The sequence below is a fragment of the Anser brachyrhynchus genome (genome assembly GCF_964034855.1).
Source record: "Anser brachyrhynchus genome assembly, chromosome: 26".
Classification (NCBI taxonomy): Eukaryota; Metazoa; Chordata; class Aves; order Anseriformes; family Anatidae; genus Anser; species Anser brachyrhynchus.
In genome coordinates, this window is record NC_137719.1 from 3991504 (window position 1) to 4009493 (window position 17990).

At 42.8% G+C, this 17990-nt stretch overlaps 1 protein-coding gene across 5 annotated transcripts in view; it reads right to left on the reverse strand.

Annotated features, from left to right (window-relative positions):
* PPP2R2A (protein phosphatase 2 regulatory subunit Balpha) overlaps window positions 1–11171 on the reverse strand; it is a 43586-nt gene extending 32415 nt beyond the window's left edge. The window contains exons 1-4 of one of the 5 annotated variants that reach the window (XM_080568557.1): window positions 11105–11171; window positions 10462–10528; window positions 7230–7293; window positions 3995–4069 (exon numbers count right to left, since the gene is read on the reverse strand). In XM_080568557.1, coding sequence (XP_080424683.1) covers window positions 3995–4069; window positions 7230–7293; window positions 10462–10528; window positions 11105–11121 — 223 coding nt within the window. In that variant the 5' untranslated portion in view covers window positions 11122–11171. Of the gene's footprint in view, window positions 1–3994; window positions 4070–4721; window positions 4774–6045; window positions 6281–7229; window positions 7294–10461; window positions 10532–11104 lie in introns of those variants that run through there. The other 4 variants (XM_080568559.1, XM_080568560.1, XM_080568561.1 and 1 more) reach the window with 4 other exon arrangements.
* Window positions 11172–17990: the final 6819 nt, after the last annotated feature.

Here is a 17990-nt window from a genome sequence, read left to right on the forward strand (position 1 = left end):
TAGGTCACTAACAAAGAAGCAGAGAACGGTCCTGGAGCAGACTTAGCAGCCACAGCAGATACCCCAGTGCCTCCTCCAGAGGCGTTTAGGCCCCAGGCAGTTAAAACAGCTTGTCCACGATGAGGGCTGATCACTCAGCTTAGGACCTAGGTTCCTGGCTCCCAGCCTTGGACGCAGACCATCGGACTTTTACGTATCTTTGGATTACGCTTGAAAGAACATTTAGATACAGCAGCTTGACTCTTTTCCTTCTGCCAAGTAATTAAACAAATTTGACTTAATTTGTTCTGAAGCACAAACTCATTCCATTAAGCTAACGTCTAGTTTTCAAGGATGGTTTAAACTCACGGTTCTCAAGTTGTTTTCAAGTGGAGTTGCCACCATGCTACCTCTTAGAAAGCAGAGCTGCAGAACAAAACCAAAGAAACTGCAGGAAACCTCTGTACTCCTTTTCTGCAGTCATTCCCATAAAGGAAGCTTCTACTAAGAAAGTGTGGTCATGTCTGCTCTTGAGCAGTTCCGGACAGTTAAATCTTTCCTGCACTGGAACAGCAATGCCAGAAAAAAAAGAAACCCATGCATTAGAAATTCTTTTGATACCCTGGACCACTGAAATTAAAGGACAATAAATCTACTTCACCCCTGGAAAAGTCTTGTCTCGTCTAGTGTCCTGGGTCCAGATTCTCCAGAGTAGTCAGAATAACAAGTTGAGCACTGACACTTTGTGGGACTGGGCTCCAGAAGGACAAATAGGAAGTTGAGAAGGGAGGAAGACTTCTGTTGAGCAAAGAATCGGCTGTTTCAGAAGCAGAGACAGCAGAAGCCACGTGACAAAAAGGCAACCTTCTGTCATCGGTTAATTTTAAGGACACCAACTATAATGATTCTGACACTCAGATGTCAACTTCAAATCCAAGTTCCGTACTTCGCCTTGATGCAAACAAGAGCCAGCCAAAGCTGACAACCAAAGAGAAGCTCCATACGTGCTGAGACTGGAGGGGAGCTGGCTGCTCCTCACACAGCCACGCTCCTGAAGTTACAAAAGCTCTGCCAAAGCAAAATGGCGCAGCCTTGGCCATTGCCATCTTCACTTCCTAGGTTTCATAACAGTTTCCCCCCTTTTCCTTCCATCCTCACCATCTCCAAAGGAAATGTCACATCCACCTACCACACGGTGCTTAGAAAGCCAGAGAATTAAGAACTGTCACCTGATTGCTGGCTGAAACACCAGCTAACCCTCAAATATTGACTTTGTAACAGCCAGCCATTCCAACCTCAGCACCCACAGAACTGGAGGCTGTTCCTACTACGAGACGGTGAGGTGCTCACACCTGACCCCAAACCTACTGGAAGCTCTGCACCAGCACTCCTTGCAAACTTTCTGAAGTTGCTGCCATCGTTACTGCATTGATAGAAGCGTTACTCTCCACTGGCCTGTTTTACGGTCAGTATTTTAGGGAGACTGCCGGTTCACATTCAGCTGCTTCATGTGATGAATGGATGCAGGTTCCTTGGCTGACACACAGTTAGTGTTAACTGATATCACAATTCTGTTAAGAATGGGAAGAAAAAGTGAAACATACTTCTTCCATTTCTTCTAGGTTTGTTTTCTTCACTTTGCTGTTTCTAGGGAAGTTTCAGTACTCCACAAAAGTCAGTTCTTAAAATCCCAGTTCTAAAGCCACTTCAAAACCCCACGCCCTAGGTACTACCCTAGCCAAATTGGCACTGTCCTCAGTCCCAGCCGTGGCTGGAGCCCACGCTTGTTAGCCTGCAGACCACGGCGGTTAAAGAATCACTGAAGTTTCAGACAGCAAAATTTTCTTTAGCTTTCACCATGGAGCTGCCACAAAAAGGCAGACAAAGGCAGGGAGGGAAGAAAGGTCAGACCAGACTTGGAGCCACTGGCGACTTGTCCCTCAGTATTCTGAAGGGGGACCAGAAGCATGCAAAATTGCCGTTCCCATTTTGCAAGAACTACACAAGGCTTCATTTTATTAAGGTGAACCTTAAAGCCAGAAGTACAGAAAAAGCTAAGTTTCAGCTACATCATCGACCCAGCAGGATTACAGATGGACGTTATAAAGCATAACAGGAGCTCCCAGGACTGCAGGGAAGGTAAAGCTGCGTTACAGTTACACAGCTGGCTTTTAACAATTTCCAGTATGCATCGGGGGAGCCAAATACTCAGAAGAGCTTAGAATTTCAGCTCAACAAATTCACGACAATCAAGTACAACACTAATGCGGGGACCTCGTTCCAGGATCTCGGCATTTAATTTCAGGCCGTCTTGCATCACGCTGAGGGGTCTGCACTTACTCATCGGAAGTCAATTACAGCTGGCAACGACACGAAATTGTTCTTTGGGTCACAAAATCAGAAACCTACATGTTCCATACGGTCCAAAACACTCATACAGCTTTCTGGAGAGCGTTCTGAGCGGCTGGCTGACCTGAAGCTGGTTAATTCTCCTACGGTGACAGCTTCCCTGCACTCCACCCCCTGCGCCTCGCTCCTGCAGCTGCTCACCTGCCCGGAAGGAAGCGGGAGGCCAGCAAGTCATCTGGCGGAGAGCAAAGTACGGCACCTCCGAGCAGCTAAGGAAGCGAAGGACAGACTATTTCCGGACTTCTGCATTTCCATTTCCCTGCAAGAGCCACTTCAGCGTATACAGAAAGCTCGTTACTATTACGTGCATGTCAACAGGGCTGTTGGCACGAAGAATTATTTGCAAGCACCTGCCACACAACTGGAATTCTTGCAATATTTGAGTATTTAGTTTGATAGGAAATTAAAACAAAGGTTACAGAATTTAAGTCTGTCAGAGGAAAAAAGATTGTATTACATTTAACAGTACTTTGGAGTTCGAGCTTTAAGACATACTCCCTGAAAAATTCAAAACTCAGCTTTAAAAAACATTACAGCTTTCTTGCTTCCAAAAGCCATCTTTCAGCTTGTAAAATCACACAAGTCTTTGAAAGTGCCTTGTTTGCCACAAGCTGTAGCTAATAAAAGTAAGTCTCATGTTTATACTCATTTTTCAGCCTTTGGAAGTTAATCTGAACCACGCATCAAATGGGAAAATAACGGGAACCGTAGTTACCGCTTTTCTAAATACAACATCAATCTCACTTGTCTGTAAGTCAGAGCATTTGGGATATGTTTAAAAAAAAAGAAATGTTACAAATTCCATAATTGACAAGGCCAACTGCTAGCAAAAGAAAAATTAACTCCTGATCTTACAGGTTGTATTACGCAAACAGGAACTTATGGCCAAAGAAATGTAGAGGCCAGTGAGGATCGGAGAAGAAATTTTGCTCGCTAGCACCGCTGAGCAGCATGTGGTAAGTACGACCCCTCTAACAATCCCCAACCAAAACGAAGAAAAACAAGCACTTTTTGCAGTCACAATCGCAGGCAGCCATCTTAGTAAGAGATGACATTTGTCACTGCCAGCACTAGTAGCCCTAGCTCAGAAAAGTTTGAGCCAGTTCCCATTTTCATGTCAAACACAAAACCCCTCTCTACTTAGTAGGCAAGCACACGCAAATATTCTGATTTCTTCCTCTTCTGGCTAATAGAAACTGGAAAAATTGGGAAAAATCACTTGATCTTTACCCAATACTTAGGTCTTCAAAGACTACAAGCATTAATTAGCTGTCACGACACCTCCCTGTGGAACACAAGTATCACATTCCCCATTTTGCAGATTAGGAAAAAACACGAAACAAAAGCTGAATGACAGGAAAAACCTATCTAACGATTTTGGGAAACAATTCCAGCAAAACACTTCAGAAGCCTAAATTCAGCCCTTCTTACAAACGTGAACAAGACTCATAGCACAGTTTGATCTGACTCTAGGTATCTGAATGCACATTAAATATCCATCTGCTTTGCTCAAGCTGCATACAATACAGATTGCATTCACGTCTTCCTAAAATGTACCTAGAAAATCAGGGGAAAAAAAATCACAGTAAAAAAAAATTCCTCTTACCTTCTGCTACATCATCATCTACAGCGCCTTTCACCTGAGAAAAACACCACTGAATGTCATTTCCTCCTCCAGCTCCTGAAAAACACAATACAAAAAATGAGACCCCCCCAGAGCAACACAAAGAGCCCGTAATAGTTACTAACCGAAAATTTCAGACAACAGTGCACCCGCCTACTTCCTCAGCAATGATGTCGGCACAATTGCAAGTTGCCCCTCCCCACCTTTTTCCTTTACAGATATTGTTTTTGTCATTAGGGGCTTGCCAGCGTCCCAAGCAATGTTTGTCAAAAACAGCGTAAGCAGTAACAGCGATAAAAGCCTCTCACCGAAAGCTCGCATGGCTAAGTAACACGGCTGGCACTAACTTAAAACACACTTCAAACGAGAGCGCATGAGCATCCTACTTGACATAAAGCTTCTTCCTACTTTATATAGCAGAACCCCACTAACACACGCACACAACTTAATCAGCAACTGTCAGAAAAGCTCTGCATTTTTGGAACATTTCAATCTCTCAATCAACATAAGCCACGCACGTCATTCATTTCCTCCTCCCACAAAAACAAAGAACTGAACCTACACACTGAAGGCTAAAGAAAATAATTTTACCACAAATTTAGAGTCTCTTCGCAGAAGTAACGAAAGCAGTTATCAGCTTAAGAAAAAGCCACCAACAAATCCGAGCAGAAAAGCAAACAAGCAATCTGATGTTAACAAGTTCTACTACCATAGAAAACGGATCGAAGAGAAAACTTCAGGAACATTACTGCCTCGGCGGAAGGCAGTGATTCATTTGAACCCTGCCACCAAAACACACAAAAAAATCACCACCCATTTCTTTTGCATTGCATTCTGAGCAAATCACTGCTGAGCTGAGTACATACAGGAAGGGACTGAAATGGGCCTGCCTTTTTTTTTTTTTTTTTAAAGCCACTGTCAAAATGGAACTTTTCCTCAACACGATTCAAACAGGCTGAGCAACAGATGGCATTTACACATTAATCCAGAGGTCTGCTATCACTTCTGGCATAACAAAGAATGCAGAACGGACTTCTTCCCTCTCCTACATTAATTTGAGGGGTAAAAACAAGTCCAAGATGTGGAAATAGGAAACCCCAAAATATTCTTTCCAAAGATGACCAAATGGCTCACTGTTAACCGAAGTGCTACACCACGACCAGACTCCAGCATGCATTTTTCGCTTGCCTTCGTTTCTTTTCTGAAGGACTCCAGGCAAGCAAACTACATAACTCAGCACGGCGAAGGCAAGCACGGGCTCCCAGCGCCACGAGAGATGTCAGAAGGCTTTTCTGCGGATACCTTGGAAGGATCTGCTGCGCTCGCCTCTCCCATTCCCCCCAAACCCGCACAACCCATTTGCTTTCCTCTCGCCACCCTCTTCATTTGTCATTTAGCAGCTGGCACCATGGCAGCATTTAAAGGGGACAGCGTATAAGGCAAATCACCGCTCCTCCTGCATAACGCCAAAATTCTAGTTTTCATACAGTTCGCTTGAACCAAGTCGGCACTTTTTTTTTTCTTCTCCTGGCTAAAAGAGGAGGGTGGAGCATGGAGGGGGGGGGAAAGGCAAAGCACAAACCAAACGCTGCCTCCCTCGCCTGCTCCTCCGAAGGCAGAGCACCGAGAAGGCGATCCAATTTGCGGCGGGGGGGGGGCGAATCGATGAAACCGCAGGGAGAAGTGCGGAGGAAGAGATACCTCCTGCACACACACACACACACCCCTCCAGCAGCACGAGCACCTCGGGATGCAAAATGGGGCTCAGGCAGAGGAAGGAAGGAGAAATAAAGCAGGGAAAGCCCCCCCCGTTATCCAACCGCATCCCGCACCCGCCCGGCTTTGCCCCTGGCACGGAGCACGCCTGCCCCCGAGCCCCCCGGGGGCCCGATCCTGTCCCCAAGCCCGGTCCCTGGCCCCAGGGGGACAACCGTGCAGCCTCGCCCCCCGAAGCTCCCCCTCGTTCCCCTTCCATCGCGCTGCGGGGGCCGCGAGCCGCCCGCGGGCCGAGCAGGGGGGCGGCCGCCCCTTACCTGCCATGTTGGGGCGGCGAGGCGGGCGGGCCGGGCGCTTGGCGGCGGGGCGGCCGGGGCCGGGCCGGGGGAAGGATGGCGGCGGATGGCGGAGGGGCTGCGGCCGGCTCCGGTTCCTCCGGCTCCGGTTCGGCTCCCGTTCGGCTCCCGGGGCTGCCCCCGCTCCGCGCCTCGCTCCGGCCCCCCCCGCCGAGCGGCTCCACTTTCAAAATGGCGCCGGGCGAGCTCCGGGTGACGTCACCCGGAGGAGGGAAGGGGACGGGGGGGAAGGCGGAGCGGCCTCGCCGCCGGGCTGGGCCTCGCCGGGCCCTCAGAGGGCCTCCCCGCCCGGCCTCGGCTCCCTCACGGGGGGCTCAGAGCCGGGACCCTTCTGGGGACTCGTCCCCGGCGGGCTGGGGGCTCTCGTTTCACCTCAGGGCCCCAGCGCGGCCCCGCGGCCCTTATGGCTCTTCCCCGTGCACCCCCAGCTCGTTTCAGCCTCCACCAGCCTTCAGCCTCCCATCACCTTTTAGCTTCCCACCACCCTTCAGCCCCCCTCACCCCTTAAGGATTCTCTGCTCAGCCCTGCTGGTTCAGAAGCCTGCCCCTTCCATCCCCATTAAGGTCCCCACTGTAGTTACCTCACAGGACATAGTCAACACATTCACTACAATCCATTTTAAGATCTTGTCAAAGCCATCGGTTTCCCTTCGCAGGTGTTTGTGCAGGCTTTTTTTTTTTTTTTGGCCCTTTCTTAGGCAGGGTAGGGCTTGCTAATCCAGATTTCACTTTGAGATTCATGAGCTCATCCTGCACGCCCAGCACTGCCACAAGCACAGTGTGCCTTCAGACAAGTTTCCCAAGTCATCACGTACACTAATTTTGCATTTCCAGCTGAAAAAAACTTAAGAAGCTGCTTTTCTTAAATGAAAGACCATTCAATTCCTAGTCAAGTACAGTGCAAAAGAGAATTGTGGGAACTGAACACGTCTAAACAAACACACCAACGCAGTTGGGCTCCCAGTGCTTGAGAGTAAATGCCACAAACCCAGAACTAGCTCACTACTACTTTGGACAAATACAGCTTTATCTCAATGTTCCTCAAAAACCACACATGCAAATAAAATAATTATTGTAAGCAATGATAAAGCAATATTTGAAAAATATTCAACACATACAGGGCATTCTGAAGAACTGCAACTCACCTAAGTTTGGGAGAATCTGGAACCATGTATTTTGCTTGGTCCAACATGACAGCCACCCAAAAATCTAAAGGCAAACACACCACAAGTTCGAAAGCATTCACAATCAAGACAGGCTTTTTTTTAGATTGCTACAGTGTTAAGGGCCTTCTCTTAACACCCAGGTCCACACTTCCCGGAGCTCAGGAACAAGTTGACTCAGTTCTACAAATTTGTGGCCATATTCAGTCAATTCCAGATCTGGAACAGAAGCTGATGTCCCTCTTGTTTTGGGATTCCTTAAAGCCATCTTTCTCAACCCTAAACAGAAGTGTCCTGCATCCATTTAGCAGGAAAGCTTGCAAATAAAGTCCAATTTATCCATTGCTTTCTGTACTATTAATGCAGAATTTGGCCCTCACGGTAGCATAAGCATTGTTTCAAGAACTTATGCTGCTAAAAAAAAAAAAAAAGCAAAGACTTGCAATTAGCCCTGTAATATAAATTAATGAAGCTTTAGTACATACCTTATAATTAGAACAAAGTCCTTCTTAGAAAAGATTTAATATCATGGTGCCAGAATGAAAGATCATAATTCCAACATTTCAGGTTTTTGTTTTGAACTAACTGAGCTATAGAACATAATGAAGTATAATAAATAATTAACATTAAATCACAGCCATGGTAATTAGTAAGACAACTTGGGAATCACAGTCTTTGCTTGGGTGTTCACTTGCTAATTCAGACAACGCAAGTATTCATTCTAGTATTAATGGTTAGTGCAAATTAGCAAGAGTATTTTGCAGCTCTGACTGAAAGTTTGTAAGCATATGCTTATGACCCTTTGATTTCACTGGAGTTTAAGCATTTGTTCAGGTGCTCTGGGGAAATAGTAACTGTAATATATTAAATTTCTACACAACCACCAACAGTACAAAGCTTTGCTGAATGTTTATTCCAATTATGCTTTACTCGCTAGTTCTTGCTAAGCAAACCAACCCCTTCAACTCAGACTAAAAGACCATCTCCAGGAAACGAAAATACTGTAGGGACAAAGACCCACAGAAAACTCTCTCTGGTTGTATTTGGTAAGGACAGTGAACTACATACAGAGTGGTCAGTTCACAGCAGCATAAATCATGAGCTGCAGAAGTTACAACTTAAAATCAAGACATGAAATCTGACTGATAACCAGTTTAAATAATAAATTAATGTCAAATCACTGATCAAACAACTAAGGCCCAAAGAATTATCACCAACTCATTTTGTATCTGCTTTAGTTTCCTAGTAATATGACCCATTAGACAAGACTATAATGAATTACAATAATTCAGTTTAGAAATAAAGGGAGTAATTATCACCAAAATTATCACTGGAGTTTAGTAATAGCTGAGCCATCCAAGGTCACACGACGGTTAACATCAGGGCAATTTAATTCCCTACAGCATACTCTTCTGCACTTCGTACTGTCTAGCTTGAAGTATCTCAGCAAAAGAGGTTTCCATTGCTTTTCGGGAGAGCATTTCACAGCCTAACAGGCTTTACTCCTAGAAAATGTTTGCTAATATTCACCGTGTGTTTCCCCACTCTTAATTTCACATAATTGTCTCTGTGCATGTAGCCACTTAATTAACAACCATTATCGGAACAGTGCTGTCTTAATACTGCCAGGTGGAAGTTCATGCTTAACAAAAGGTCAGGCAGCCCCTGGTTTTGTAATGAGTTGCAGGCAGACTTGCAGGGCAAACTGCACTTGGTGCAAGTCCCAACCCATCTAACTTCTTTGAGGTTACATCAACACCAACCTCAAGCAGGCAGGCCCTTAGTGTTATTTGCGCTGTGCCAAGTGCCATGCCAGGAAGTCTTCTCTGGGCACACATTTGTTTTTTGACAGTCAAGCTTTACCTGACCTGAGTTTGCTTTCAGCAGGTCCCACTTGTAACGCCCTGAAAACCTCCATTGCCAGTGGCCAGAGATTTTCAACCATAACCAAGGTTTAAACAAAGGTTTAAGCATTTCCATTCCTAAACTTTCCTCACAGTTCTAAGCTTGAGCATGACAAAGGCATGTATCAGATTCTATTCTCTAGAACAGTTCCAGTGAAGTCACTGGTTTTTATTTTTGAAAAGGGAAAAATAAAATTAAAGTTTCTAGCAGTTCTGAGCTTCTACACTGTGGAAAAAATATTCAAAAGGGGCATAAAACATTCTATCCTGAACACTCACTTGACAGTTTAGTTTAAGTATTAGCAAGGATTAAAAGCAGAAGAGGATGGTAGATTAGTGGCACTTGCAATTGGTCTGAAAGTTATTTTCTAGAGTGCCATCTCCCAAAGGAAACCATGCAACCATAGTATCTAATGGTTCTGTAACTGAGCGCCCTAAACTATTCATCATTGAACAAACCTATGTAATGAGAGCTTCCTAACTTCAGTGAACAAGCAGCTTGTGTCATCTCAGAATTGTAAAATTCATTGGATTAAGCGCCGCCATTTCAAGGGGTAGCCTCAGCATTTTCTTTCCGAAATTACAAAGACTTTTTTCTTAACTTCAGCCTGGTGCAAGCAAACAGAAAAACTAATTAGGCTTGGAAATAGTTTTTTTGTATTCATTAAAGCAGGAGTTTGCAAAACTGGTTTAAAACCAGCTCTGAAGATGATCTGTTTAGAGCAGGTCTAAATTATAATGATTGAAACCACAATTTGCAAAATATTAGTTTAATGGATTATTTAAGCACAATTTGTACAGGTTTCATCCACCCGAGTTCTGGCAGGAGATTCATTTTAAAGTGAGTGCAAAATTACAGGCAAGAACACAGGGAAAACAAGGCTTCTGGTAAAGAAGAAAAAGGTCTTAGATGTAGACAGGAAGCACCTGTCTGGGGATAGGAAAACAAGTGTGTATATATATATATATATTTATAATTTATTTTTTTTTTAACTAGGAGGGCTCGTTTGGGAGGGTAGCAGATATCCCACTATTTTACAATTAAAAAAAAAAAAGGATAACTTGAGACACACACAAAAGTTACGTTATTACTGCCTTTAAGTGTCTCACTACATTTTGATGAGTTATAGTTAGCTCTAAGGGAGGATGAATCAAACCACAAAATAAGAGATCTGTCATAGCAAACTAACTTTATCCTATTGAAACTAAAACTGCAGCTACAGGACAAAATAGGAGATTCACAAGACATAGGTTTATTCCTTCCCATAATCTACTAGCTGAGATTAAGAGAGCAGATAGTTCAGGATAACCTGGTATCTCTTCGTATTTGAATCTTCCGCCTCCGGATAAATTGGACATAACTCAGAGCTCTGAAACCTGTTGGCAGTAGAAAAACAAACAAACGAGAAAAAAAATAAAACAACCAAAAAAAAAAAAAAGAACAGGGATCCTAAACTAAGCACCAGAAACACAAGGCAAGGTGCTCAGAAAGTGCTTTTATTCTAATAAGAGTGATTAAAGACTTGACCACATTGCCAACAAATCTGCAGCACATCCACTGCTAGGCACTTTTAAGAGCAGATTAGATAACCACCTACTGGGAATAGTCTAAGCAGAGCTGCTCCCTGCCTAAGGGCAGGAGATGCCTTAGCCCTTCCCAGTCCCAGTTTTCACTATTGATGCAGAGCATCCACATTCTTCATCTTGAAAATTTTCTTTGTACCAATTAGAAAATCAAAATAATCCCAAACTGATAAATGCATTCACAAAGAATACTTTATAAAGTATTGTATCTCTTTGTGCTATTAGTCTCTAGGACAGGAATAATTAACATTCTTCAATCTCTTGGAATACACTGAGATTGATGGAATAAACATAACAGTAACATCAACAATTTTTACAAAAAGTTATCTTGGGAAAAAAAAAAACAAAACACTTCATGCACAGACTTAACTGATAACATGCTGCATCTCTAAGAAGCACAGAGTAACTCACAGGTGAAAAAGGCCTTGCTCACCACCACCTTTATGAGGCACTTTGCAGGAAGGGGAGGAGCTAAGATAAAGAACTGCAAAGGGTCTTGAACAGTTCTTTTTATTTAGTTGTTTGTTTTTAACTTCTAAACCTCGTGGCCTATACACTGAAATGTTTCTTTTTTGAGGAAGGGCTGCAGTGGTATTGAGGGGGCAAAATTGCTCGTTCCTTACTAATAAACCTAAATAGGTAAAAGAATGGCTTCAGCGACCTCTATGAAATGAGTTGGTTTAACAAAAGCAGGAAGCTGAAAGCAAGTGTGCTAAAAACATTGCTGTCTATAGGATTTCCCTGTTATTTTTAATAGTGGGGTTTAGTATCTTCTATTTTCGATTCTTACTAAAGCAATGTACTTTTATGCATTAATTAACAAGCTATTATCCTTCACCATGAGTTGGAAGAATTACGCCCGCACAGGTTTATTTCAAAAAGCATAAGTAAATATAAGCCTTAGCTCAAGTGCTATAGTTATCTTGTACGTATCACTGAAGCCATTGTTAATAAAACATATGTAAAAGCCAGCTGGTCTAAAAAGAGCTCAGTTGGCTCTCTGGAATCATGTTTTTGTGCTTTGAAGAAGCTTGTAACTTTAGTAGGATATTGCAGTAAGGAAGCTAATTGCTAGCTCTATGTGGTGCTAGCAGGGTGTACGAACTTCCCACATCAGTGATCTGACTTTGCCAGGAGAAATGTTCCTTAAAAAGCATGGATTATGGGAAGAGATGATTAAATGTATAATTTGGAATAAAATGCCCTTGCAGTCTTTGAAGTCAAGCATTCTTGCTCCTGATCCTAGCCTCTAGTCAAGTCTTGTACTTTCAATCAGCTTGATGTTGTTAACACTTCTTGGTATTTAGGGGGTGTGAACAGACTGATGTCCTAAGCCCTGGTATCGTAGAAAGAAGAAGATTTTCACATAAGAAATTCAGCTGATATTTTGGTATCTTTCAAGGAGATTTTAGCTTCTGTGATTCTAGAGGGAAATGTGAAAATGTGACATAAAAAAAGAAAGGAGGGGTGGAACCAAATGCAAAGGGCCTCAATATATATATCCTTAAAACTCTCTTGATTCTTAAACCATACACTAACTATGACTCTGAGTAGTGACACTATTGCTTTAGTATTTATGGGTCGTGTACAAAAAATAATGTGTGCAGGTAACTAGCGTGATCGGTTTTAGTCATTCATTAACTTATCCCTTGATGTATGAGTTAATTTACCTCTTGGTTTTGTTTTCCTTTTTATTAATAACAGCACGATAGCACAATATTTCCAGGACGGTTTTTTAAGTTTTAAAATTTTCTTCAATTTAGCAAATATTATTTGAGCTGAAACTGTTCTGAAACATTCTCTGCTTGCTTCACTTTGTCCCACAGTTCTTCTGGTAACAGGTTTGTAAGAGTCTGAAGGTAATGCCAGGAATGAACTGAGAAGGGAAGGAAGGGAGGCCAGAATAGCAGACTGAATTGTTCCATTCACATGGCTTTTCTGCTAGGGAATAAGTTAACACTGTAAACAGGAGAGAGGTGTGGTTTGCAGATTGGACAGGAAATCCTTAGTTCTAATCCTTGCTGTGTTGTTGATTCCCTTGGAGACCTTGAGCAAATGCTTTCTGTTCCTATTTTTTCATTGGAAATGAACTAGGGATGATGGCACTTAACTCGCTCATAGGAGCAGTCTTTCAGTTAAAACATTTATAACATACTTTAAAAACAGCTTATGGTACGTGGGCTTGAAATCAACTTGGCTACTTGCTTGAGGTTATTTCCTTATATTGCTCTGAGGACCAGGGACCTTCGGGGGCCCAAGTCATCGTAGGCTTTGTTTTTCTCACTTGTAACAATGCGAAGCAGATGCTTTACCAGGGATATAAGAAAATGTAGCTCCACCAACAGCCCTTGTCTATTTATAATGTGCAGCCAGGCACTGCTCTGCCATCCTTAGTACCCACTGTGGCTACATTTGGCCCTGTTGTAAAAAGATTTCTTAACCTTTTGCTTTTGGGTTGTAGGGAGCACACCTGCGAGTGAAGATGTGTGAGATGGCTGGGGAGAGTATATTTTTAGGAGGACTCTTCTGTGTCACGCCCTCATTAGAAGCCACACGCGCTGGTTGTTGAGCTGTGTGGCAGCCTCTTGTGCCCTGAGACCCCGTGTAGCAGATGCAGCTGTCTGGCAAGCTATCCAACTGTGTCTGACGTGAGTGGTCCAGGAGCGGGAGGTGGTGATGCTGGGCTGGGAATACTGAAGAAGCATAGAGACTGGAGGGGTGACAGCCCTGTGTGAAGGCAGAGTAATGGTTCTGATTTTTTATTGTTGTTTTTATTGACGTAAATGACTGTTTAAGTGATGGATCAGACTCACATCCTTATCAACCTAGTTTAATTGGGGAGAACCTGTGGTTACACAGCCTGTTAACGGGGGCATGGAAAGGCAAAAGCCCAGACTCCTAAAAAGTATGCCTTCATCTCAGGTTTCTTGGGTTTTCTGTAACTTGTGCTTACAGCTACAATTTCAGAGGTACCAAGCCCAGACGATTCATGCTAGTCCACAGAAAAATTTCTAGAACAGAGAGACTATTTTCTTCTATCACATAATTAGAGAAGGAAAGCTCATTAAACAGTTGACTGTTACTTACAAAACTTCTTCAGCTTTTCACTTAGCTGCAAGCATTTTCAGTTGTCAAAACTGCTGAGAAACGCTGCTGAAATTTAGAGAAGAAATTTCTCAGCGTTCTTATTTGTAAATATTTTTTATTTAAAAAATAATTTAATTCTTGCTCTGAAAGCCTTTGTGAACTAGGCTTAGTTTGAAAGACATCTGATTTTGAGAATCTACAGTAACTGGGTCATGTTTTGCATAAAATTTGCCCCAAGCTTGATATGCTATCCTGAATTTAGCCATGAAGTTTTACACGTGTAGAACTCAATTCTCTTATAAGGCTTCATTGTAAGAATTCACCTGCCTGGTGGGAATCTCCCTCCTTGGTCCAGGACATCTTCCAGTGCTCACAGGGTCTGTTTTTTCCATGCTTCTCCATTCTATCTTCTCCCACATATTCCCCTACATTACTTCCTTCATCTCTCCCCTTGCCCTTCAAAATCTAACCCCCTTCTTTGATCCTCAGCAAAGCAAAAACAGATCGAAAGTTGCAGCAGGCCCAGTTGTTTTCTTTTCATTTTGTCACTGCTGTGCAAGTTACTATACGTGCATGTGCCAGGGCATGCAGATGGCCAAATAGCTTTTGTGGCTTTCAATATCAGGATTCAAATCACTAAATTACCGGCTCATGCTTTAGACATTTAGTCATTCACAGCTTGGCGATTGGGAAGGTGTTTACAAGATACCAGTGAAAGAGACAGAAATTTGAAATTAAGCCTGCCAATAAATCTCAGTTTCTGCCACAGGCAACTGCTGCCATCCAAAAGGAAAACGTATCTCTTTCTTCAAAGACCCCAGGGCTGCAATGCATTCAAGGTCTGCAGTAGAAGATACAGCCTGAAGTAGCTGTGTAGAGAGAACCCCTGAGATATAGGAAAACGGCACGTTGTTTAACAGTGATACTTAATTGGCCTACTCTAGAGACTATTTAAAAATCCTAGACAACTGTAAGCCCTGAATTTATCTGCTTATTGACCTTCCTCCCTTTCCCTTTCAGTGCCTTTATCTTCTTTGCACCTCTCTCAGTATCTGGAATTGAAGAATTTTTCCTTTGAAGTTCCTTGTATGTGGTTTTTAACATGAACCTGTTTCTTGCTTTCTCTGCCTGTAAACAGAGAGATTTCTGTATTTATATCCCAGAAGAAAATGTATATATATTTATTTGTTTTCAACCAGAATTTACTTCGTAAAAGACTGCATGAGGGATGAAGGAGAAGAAAAGTAAACAACTCCTTTACTGATACTTGAGTATCAATTAATTTAAACTACATGAATCTTGGTTTGGACAAACACAAGCATGCAGAAGAATATTAAAATATCCTGCTTCTGAGTCATCAGATTAAATTATCAATTTTTATTTTTTGAAATCCTATTTCTACTCTCTGTTTTACAATGCAGAAATGCTGCACTGTAGCTTCGGCTGATAGCCAGCCCTTCCAAAAAAACACATTAGTTCTCCATTCTAACTCTTGGGTTTAGACTTAAAGCTGATCCCTCCTGCTGTGCAAGCAAATCAAACAGTAAGCAGGAGAAAAAAAAAAAAGCGGAAATGTGGATTTTTTTTTGCCATAAGACACTGATATTTTCTCTAGCTCCACCAAAATCTCTTCATTTACGTTTCACTACGCCCTGTTTAGCTGTTGGTTACCCCAGCTGCACAAATACAGCTGGTATGTGCTGCATTCTTCCTGCCAGTCAAGTTGCAGAGATTGAACATGCACAACCCCAGGAACTTTTGGCATGGGGGGCACCTCAGCCATTTATGAGCTACAATTAGACTCCTACCTTCTCGTCATTCTATCATCCAAAGCTGATTTCACAGTCCTTGGAGGGGGGAGAGATGGTGCCTGCCCTGACACAAAGACCAGGTGCAGACCTGAACTCATGAACCTGAAAGAGAAATTTGGTTGATAAGATCATTGCTGCAGCGCTCACTTAAATGTTAATGTGCAATAAGTTAATTCTGTGGCTTGAGTTGTTATCACTAAAGTAGCACAAAAAATAGTAATGATTTGTGAGTATATTATGCCTTTTGCCCCCTCTCTCCAAAGTCACTATAGACAGATCTATAGTTTCAGTGGCTTTTAGGTCAGGCTTTAGGTACAGAACCTGCTGACAACTTTAAAATCAGATGCTGACAGGTGAGCCAGATGTTTTGCTGAAGTACAAAGAGGGAAATCTCGGCCACGACTCATATATATACATATAGCATTCTATGATTCTGTGATATTTATATATCTCCATTTGCCTTCAGATAAGAACTATAGAGGTTGTAATACTTGTGTGGTTTATCTATAAAAGGGTGAGGAGAACAGTGAATAGGCACAGATAGATCCAGAAGGCATCCAGATATCTTTGAAAAGAGCCATCTGCATAAACTGTGTGGAATTTAGAGGATGCTCACGTGAGGAGACAAGATCCAGATGATATATCTAACCAGGCACTGCACAGAGATGCAATAATTAGTCATGTAACATTTCCTTAGCGTGTTGCATGCAAAGTGAGTTCATCTGAACCACTACTGAAAGGTTTAATTATTAAAAGTGGTTCAAGTTAATCCCTTTTACTTTGCCTAACAATAGGCTGAGGGCTTGTGTAAGTATTACTGCTAGCATTATGCCAGACCACTGGGTGAAGCTGTGTTTCTGCAGTTTTATTTCCTTTATCTTTACTGAAGTAAAAATAGTCTTCTCCTAGCTCCATTGCTTAAACCAAAATGAGGCTAGCATATTCGTGCTTGATGTCTGTCCACTTCCCTGCAGTAGCTGTTGACTCAATTACCTATTCCAATTAGGTTTCATACGAATGGATGCTTCAAGGATATTCAGTTGCTTACCGATTCCAAGAAAATGTGACAGTGAGACAGCCTGAATTTTTGCCTCCACCGACAGCAGCTGCACCATAAGTTTGGACCTTATTAGACTCCAGAGAATTCATCCAGGCAAAAATCAAAGCTTGCATCCTACCAGATACCAGAGAATTCAGCTATAAGGCTCAGGGACCAGACTTTCCAAGTTCCCCTCTTATGAAGCTGCTTGTTTCAGCCTTTCCTGGGTGCAGAGCCAGCCTACTTGCCTCCTGTTGGTGACATTGAATCCAAGGCTGAAAAGCTCTGAGGCAGAGAACCACAAGGTTAGAACATGTCCGTTTATCATTCTATGTTTTCTTTATCATAATTGTAGAAAGTTAGAAGAAACTGAGAGTAAAGCAAACCTCTACACCCCTGTCCCCCCAATAAAAATAAAAATCAGGGTCTTCTGGTTTAAGAGAAATTTCATCTCTCCAAAACTTGGTTACAGTCCAAATTGGACAGTCACTAGAAATATTTTCAAATTCCCACAAACTGGAAGTTCTCTGGACTCCGCAGGGGCTCTGAGAAATCAACAACCTTATCAGTTTTGTTTCCAATAGCAGGCAGGAAATTACCAAGAACATCAATTCATTGAGCAATTCCAGGGGTTCCCATGCTATCTGACTTCCCGCAAAACTGCCAGGAGGACTGTCTTGCTGTTAAATACATTAACCTTCATGATCCATGTCTCCAAACGATACTAAACAAGGTACTGGCTCTGTGCCAAAGGACACGGACACATTTTTTTCCTCCATGGACCCTGCAGAAACCAAACTCTGGTTCTTCTGATCAGTCCAAGGCAGCCCAAGATCTTCTGTCCAAGATCCTGAACTTGGTCTGTTGCATTAGAAACCAGTGCCCTCATTAAATTTGTTGCTGGCCATCCTCAGCAAAGGGTAGGTCTTCTCTGTGAGGTGTTTTCTGCAGCAGCTTGAAACAGATTCTCTTTCTGCTTACTGTTTCTTCAACTTTTCTTCTCTGAGTACCACCAGCATCAGGATAACTTGCAGCAGCCAGTCTGTAGTACCAGCTTCATCCTATCTTGCCAAATTTGCAGTTCCACAGAGCATGGCCCCTCTTTCCCTCCCAACTTGCAGAAAGCCACTGATTTTGGTGTCATGTTTGCCACTTACACAGCATGTATTATGTGATCCAGAGTGCTCTAAATAAAATGTGACCCTTGTAGACTAAGTACCTTGCTTTCACTGTGACTGTGATGGGCGTGTGTGTACTTACCAGGAAAACATACTAGTTCTAGATGCAACACTGAATTCTTCTGCAACCAGTGAGACAT